This window comes from Cariama cristata, unplaced genomic scaffold (genome assembly GCF_000690535.1).
Source record: "Cariama cristata isolate BGI_N322 unplaced genomic scaffold, ASM69053v1 scaffold34581, whole genome shotgun sequence".
NCBI lineage: Eukaryota > Metazoa > Chordata > Aves > Cariamiformes > Cariamidae > Cariama > Cariama cristata.
The window spans coordinates 12,130-19,301 of record NW_009600470.1 but is presented as its reverse complement, the minus strand read 5'-3'; the positions used below and the strand labels follow the sequence as shown (position 1 = coordinate 19,301).

Genomic DNA, 7,172 nt, shown 5'->3' with positions numbered 1-7,172 from the left:
GTTTTATATCAGCCAATGCTGCTGGCGAGCAATACTGTTAAGGCACTTTAATCAACAGCAAAAGGCAGACTCCAAAAAAAGTTATTAATGTTGACCTTCTCCCTTCTTATTCAGTCCTCTAGGCTGGGCATTTTTTGGTTGTTGGGTTGTTTGGTTTTTTTTGAGGGGGCAGTGGAGGAGGAGGGGGCGGGGGTTATACGACCAGCTGGCAACACTACTGATGGAATCAAATGCTGGTTCTTACCAAAGTTTGTTACTCCCATGATCAAGATACCGTGGCTTAAAGTATTTTTTTAAACACTTGATTATGGAGGATTTGGTACAATCTAGAAAACAATCATCAGAAAAGACTGATGCTGTCCTCCAGTAGAAAGAGGATTACTTGTGATTTCATTAGTTTTAGTACAGAAGTGGAAAACAACTTACAATCAAATCTAAGTTGGAGAGATCGAAATCTCTCCAACCGGTTTGGATGAGAAAGCAGTTGCATAGACTGGAAGCTGATTGAGAAGCCCAAAACAAAGGCAGTGTGTTTCCTGAAGGAAGAAAAATGTTTAAGGAAGTGAATATAGTGATGAGTGCCATTTAGTTTAACACCTGTTAGGGCAGAGCCCTTACTTATGTAGTACATAGTGATGAAATTCTTAAGGTGCACTACAGAAGGAGTTTGCTGCAGGGACATAAATGTAATACCATGGTATTATAGATGCTGATAGGATTTCTCAAAGGAAGGTGCAGACTTTCCAGTTGCGGTCAAGATGTGTTTGTGGTCAGTATGAGGGAAAGGTTAGCAAACAGGAATTTCAAGATGTAAATCTGGCTTCTAACAAGTAAGATGCAAGTTCGCAGTGGCATTGGCAAAGAGGCCATTGGTGCAGTTTTGGGTTCTGTGTACAAAAGGCTTACGTTGCCGAAGGATGCCTTATCAGAAATGAAAGCAAATTGAGGGAATTGGAAGAAGAGCGCCTTCCCCTAGTCAACTACAGCAAGTTTTCGCTATTTTCCCATTAAAGGGTTTAGCTAAACTGTTTCGGTGACTGTTACCTTTAGTACTCCAGCTTGGACATCTGTAGTTGAGCGCTTTGCTCAAGTGAATTAGGGGACTTAGTAAATTTTACTCATTTACTTGTTATTAACTTTGCCTATGAAGGTGATGCTGTATCTGGTAATTGTTTTCTGCTTTTAGAACTTGTCTACCCATAGATTTCAAGACTAAGGCTGAAAGGCTGGGAGTCGTACTGCTCTAGTCTGAAACTGCCGGTGAACTCCATAGTAATTGTGACTTAATGCTTGCATTGGCACTGCATCACAGCTGCAGTGCACAGATGTATTAAATGCAGAGATTAAGTTGTCCTCTTGTCTGTTCGCTGAAAAGGGCACCATTAGTAATGCAAAGTTATGACTGACTAATTGGGAAGTCATACATTTAAATAAACGTAGCTCCAAAGCTACATGTGTTAGGTTAAAATCTGTTGTAGAATTTCTGCCGAGAACTAAATGATTTCAATCTGTTTTTAGGTGTCTTTGTGTCCAGTGTTGTTCTGGTCTTACAACAGCGAGCACTTTTCAAGTTTTACATGATCACCTCGGCATTTCTGCTGGCTGCAACTTCAGTGTTGGTGAATTACTATGCTTCTTTGCACATAAACTTCTACAGTGCCTACTACACAGCCGCGTTTGGAATTCAGATCTTCCCTCACAAAGGACCTTCACTATGGATGGCACTTTCCATCCTTCAGCTCACCTTTGGAATTGGATATGTTACATTGCTAAATGTGCAGTCCATATACTCTCAACTCATCATCCTGGATATACTGATTCCTGTAATTGGCTTGGTTGTTGAACTACCGTTAAATGTCCGGCAGATACTAGTTTTTATTTCAGGCCTAGTTCTGACACTAAATACCACAGCCATTTTAGTTATGAAAATTAAATGGTTCTATTATTCGGTACGATATGTTTATCTGCTGGTGAGGCACATGTATCGCATTTATGGATTACAGCTATTGATGGAAGATACATGGAAAAGGATTCGGTTTCCAGCTGTACTGCGTGTTTTCTGGCTAACGAGACTTACAGCACAAGCTGTGGTATTAACATACGTTGTAAAGATGGCTGAAACTAACACAGAAGAAAAATTCTTCTTGCTCTCATGGGATGACTGTTGGGAACTCATTTGCAGTCTGATCATAAGTGGGTGTGACTCTACTTTAACTGTGTTAGGCATGAGTGCTGTCATTTCCTCAATAGCGCATTATTTGGGACTCGGTATCTTGGCCTTCATTGGATCAACTGATGAGGATGACAAAAGGCTTGGTTTTGTAGCGCCTGTCTTGTTTTTCATTTTGGCTTTGCAGACTGGTTTAAGTGGACTGAAACCAGAAGAACGATTGGTTCGCCTGAGTCGAAACATGTGCCTTTTGTTGACTGCAGTCCTGCATTTTATCCATGGAATGACAGACCCTGTGCTGATGTCTCTCAGTGCCTCCCACGTGTCATCATTTCGCAGACACTTCCCTGTACTGTTTGTTTCCGCTTGCCTTTTCATCCTTCCAGTTCTGCTCAGTTACATCCTCTGGCACCACTATGCACTAAATACGTGGCTTTTTGCAGTTACAGCGTTCTGTGTAGAGCTTTGCCTGAAAGTAATAGTTTCTATCACTGTTTATATACTGTTTATGATTGATGGCTACTATAATGTGCTATGGGAAAAACTTGATGATTATGTCTATTATGTTCGTTCAACCGGCAATATTATTGAGTTTATATTTGGAGTAATCATGTTTGGAAATGGAGCTTACACAATGGTTTTTGAATCGGGAAGCAAGATTCGTGCTTGCATGATGTGTCTACATGCATACTTCAACATCTACTTGCAAGCAAGGAATGGCTGGAAGACTTTTATAAGTCGCCGGACTGCTGTTAAGAAGATAAACTCGCTTCCAGAGGTAAAAGGAAGTCGGTTAATTGAAATAGATGATGTCTGTGCAATCTGCTACCATGAGTTCACCACCTCTGCTCGCATTACTCCATGCAACCATTACTTTCATGCACTTTGTCTCCGGAAGTGGCTGTACATTCAGGACACTTGCCCGATGTGCCATCAGAAAGTGTATATTGAGGACAAGGAAAATGCCAGTGTCTCTAACAACAACGGGTTTGTGGCACCAAATGAAAATCCTGTACAAGTTGCAGAGGAAGCTGCTGATGCTGAAAATGAATTAAATGAAGATAATGACAGTTCCGATAGTGATGAGGAAGATGGAGACTGTGTGGCACAGCACTTGAATGCTACTCTTAATGTTGACTCTAACTCTCTTGGTGATTAAGATATCCTTTACTAAGCCGTGAGGTATTTGTTTAAGATTGACTTCAACAGAATAAAATAAAAGTATCACTTTGTAGTTATTGTACTTAAGCACAACAGCAGTATCTCAATGTTGAGTCTGTGAATGGTGGTCGTTTACTGTGGTGTGTGCTACTGTAAATATACCTCTAATTTTTGCTGGTCTCTTTCATGACCACCTTAAAATTATGTACATTATTGTACATGGAATAAAATGTTTTCACATGTTTTTAAGATGGTTGGAAAAACAGTCTTTAATTGATGTAGTGATAATGCTGTGCCAAAGACTGTATACCAGTAATCCCCAATCAGTAAGTTCTGGATGCAAATGAAAAATACTGGTGAAAACAGACTGTTCAGCTGGTTAAACCAGAAATGAAAAGCCTGAGCCAAAGCAGCTTTACTTACAACTTCAGCATTAGCAGAGCTTTATTGCTAAAAACTAGTGAGTTGTGTTTTTTAAAAAAATAAATAATTTAGGTTGGTAGACCTAACATTATAGCATTTGCATATGTGGAACAAAAGATGAAACTGCTAAGCTTTCTGGTAAAGCATGTATTGATGTGTTAAACTCTTCTGAATTACCAGTAGTAGCTTGAAGTGCTCTACATGTGAACTTGGCAGCCTGGTATTCATCTTGTAATGCATACAGGTATTAACAAGAGTTGTTAGCTTGGGCTGTCCTTGAAATCAATCCTGAATCTTGATGAAAGGGAAACAGGGCTGAGAAACTGCACAAATGCAGACCACCTTTTCAAAAGCAGCTTTAATCTTGTACCATTAAAAAAAAAAAACCACCAAAAAAACTACATATTGGCTTCCATTGATAAGAACTTGCAGATACAGTAATTTTAAAGTTTTTGCAATGTATTTACTAAAGTTATGCTGAATAAATGTAAGAAAACCAACTTTATATATTTGGAAAGAAGACTTTAATAGTGTTGTTATATAGAGTATTGGCCAATTCAAGTGGGTCATCTTCTCTTACTGCTGCCATTATTTCCAGTATTTGACTAAAAAAGAAAGATTGATATTAGAAGACTCTGAAACTCAGTACTGAATATACTTCAGACTGCTGCATGTGTATGTACAAGTCACTAAGATTAACCTGGAATAAAAAAACCTATGGTGAGAGCAGCAGGGCAAGGTGCTCAGATATGCAAATAGCTTCACTTTTAAGTCACTAACTAACTGCCATTCCCTTTACACTGAACACTGATTGCTCACAGGTACAGATGCATCTTTGGTCTTTTGACTCTTGTTTGGAGGTAATTAAACAGCTTTCTGTTTCAAAGAAAGTGTCATTTTGTGGGTGTCTTTATCAGTGGTCTTCATTTTTCAGACTGAAATTCATTAGCTTTTCAAGGCTAAAGCTGCACTATGAATAAACTGGTCTATGGCAAAGCTTAAATGCCAGGTACAGCCTTAGCTGAGAGTATAGCTGCCAAAGTAACTTACTCTTCCTTCCCCGTTCTCTAGCTTAATTTGGGATTAACACAAGCAGATATTTGCAGTAAACATTAAATGAGGAATTTTTAAAGGCCTGTAGCTTGGTGGTAGGGTTTGGTGGTTTTGGTTTTTGGATCTTGCCTCTTGTACAATAGCTAAACTTCTTTTTGAGGAAGTCAGAGTAGAAAAAGTTGCTCTTAGCAGTTACTGGAATGCAAATATTTTCCTAGATGCAGAATTAGGCCATTTCATGTCCGCTCTGTGCTTTGCAGCCAAACAGCTTCTTGATTTAAGGGGATGTTCAAGATGAGATGGGGTGAGATCATCAGGCCTACATAGAAGTAAGTAACAAACACGAAAGAATTTCACCCTTGAAGAGTCTTGGTAGGGCTTACGTATCTATCCCCACTTGGACGCAGTAGGATGCTGCGTGTTACTGCAACACTGTGTATATGAAATCACTGAAGGAGAAAAAAAAAAGGCTGCTTGTGGCTAAAATTAAAAAAAAAAGCAGCTTCCAAGGGGAGTAGTGCAGTTCTAAAAATATAAAGAAGAAACATCACCATCAAAATTGAAAGGTGTCCAGCACCACCAAAAAAAGACAAGTGGAAAATTCCTCCTGCCAACTGAGCTATATTAAACAGTGTATATACCCTAAACATTAAATAGGCTTTGTGGCTTGAGTCTAACTTTCCCCTCACACCAGATCTTGCTACTTGAGAAGTCACAAAATACCAATTCCCAGTTATCATACCTCATTTTTCCTAAGGTTTAGGGGGTTCTCAGGTTACTGATCTACAATTAGTACGGGTTATAATTAACATTAAAGGGACAGTAATTTTGAAATAAGGTTGAACTAAACAAGCTTTTGTTCTATAAAAGAAAGCAAAAGCCAAAGTATAGTGTTTATGTACCACTTTAGGACAGACTCCATGGATGTCCAGTTCTGGAGTTTCTGAAACACTTCTGTAAACTACAACTAAGGCAGCAGACAAAGATGCAGTGGTCTTAACACATACAGGCTTGCTGAAGCAGCCTTAATCACTAATAGTAGAAGTCGTCTTCTTGTGATCAGAAAACACTTTTCCGTTGATCTCTTGCCCTACTCCAAAATCATGGACTGACTCTAGAAAGTCTTAAAATACTGAAAGAGCCCTTCCCTGCTAATGTCTGCGCTTCGTGTTTAAAACACAAATCAATTTCAAAGAGTATTAACATAACTGCAGAAAATGTATCTGAACACTAAGAGCTGTCACCATGTAAGCTTAAACTATGCTTTCAGCATGACCAGTGGTCTTCCAAGTTTCTTCAGGTCTCCCAAAAAAGCAGCAGAATTCCCTTCAGTTCTCAAATAAACTCTTCTTTAGACACCTTGCTGAATACCTGGATGCTTTAGTACTAGCCTGAGCACTACTTCAAAAAGCTAGTTCCAAACAGGTCATTTAAAAGTTTTCACAGAAATATATACAGACCTCACGGGGGGGGTGGGGGGGGGAATCCCACTTCTGATCAAGTAAATGGTCTTTGCACTTGAATAGGTACAGCTGTGAGCTTTATTTGCTGAAAATTCATTCACGTACTGCACCGCAAGAAGAAACCTTCCTGAATTGCTTTTTCTTTTCAAAGTTGATAACGAGAACATGACTGAGAAGATCAGCATAACTCACTGACCAGACTTTAGTAACAGTTGTGAAGATTCAGGCTATTTGGTGCTACTCTGTCGGTGCTATTTAATGGAGATAACTAAACATTTTCACTAAAACAATGATACAGTTTCCTGATTTTCACACGTCTGCAAGGAAGTGCATGAAAAGGTGGCAGAAAACGGTTTCTGTACTTTCTAACTCTGTCCATAAGCCCCTGGAGTTTTCTTTTGCTATTCTGTATGTTGACTGCTGTTATTCATATCTAAACTTCACAGGATCAATTTTTTTTTTTTTAAGCACAGTAGCAGAATGAAGAAGTGACCCTAACCAAATTAATGTTACGGCAGTTCATGTCACAGGCACTACTCTGTGTTCTCTGTACTTCCCCTGCTGTGGAGGGCTGCACATGTATCAGTTTTGAAAACAACTGGAACAACAACCAAGTGAAATACTCAAGTCAGGTTACTTTACAGGGTTTAACCCCTTCTCCAGTGTATCAAGTGAGAAGACTGGTTTCACTTTCAGGGAGCTTTTTACATCCCAAATTGCTGAAATAGGAAAATTAAGACTTAAATTTTCCCACAGCCTATAAAGCAATACCTTGCACAAGGTTCAATACATTTAGAATTCATTTCTATATACCACATTTCCAGTGAACTGATTTTTTTCCATTTTTTCTCTTGTGAGATTTGAAGCATTTTAAATAATAGTTTAAAATATTATATATTCTA

General features: G+C 38.9%; 2 protein-coding genes across 2 annotated transcripts in view; one reads left to right on the top strand and one right to left on the bottom strand.

Moving 5' to 3' along the window:
- Window positions 1-1,518: 1,518 nt before the first annotated feature.
- Window positions 1,519-3,576, top strand: RNF139 (ring finger protein 139; the record flags this gene model as incomplete). Its single annotated transcript, XM_009710037.1, has 1 exon — window positions 1,519-3,576. A coding segment is annotated over one exon (1,811 nt), but the record flags the coding sequence as incomplete, so codon positions are not given.
- Window positions 3,577-4,093: 517 nt separating this feature from the next.
- Window positions 4,094-7,172, bottom strand: part of TATDN1 (TatD DNase domain containing 1) — a 14,605-nt gene continuing 11,526 nt past the window's right edge. Inside the window, exon 11 of the mRNA XM_009710036.1 lies at window positions 4,094-4,359. Coding sequence (XP_009708338.1) covers window positions 4,257-4,359 — 103 coding nt within the window. The 3' untranslated portion in view covers window positions 4,094-4,256. The remainder of the gene's footprint in view (window positions 4,360-7,172) is intronic.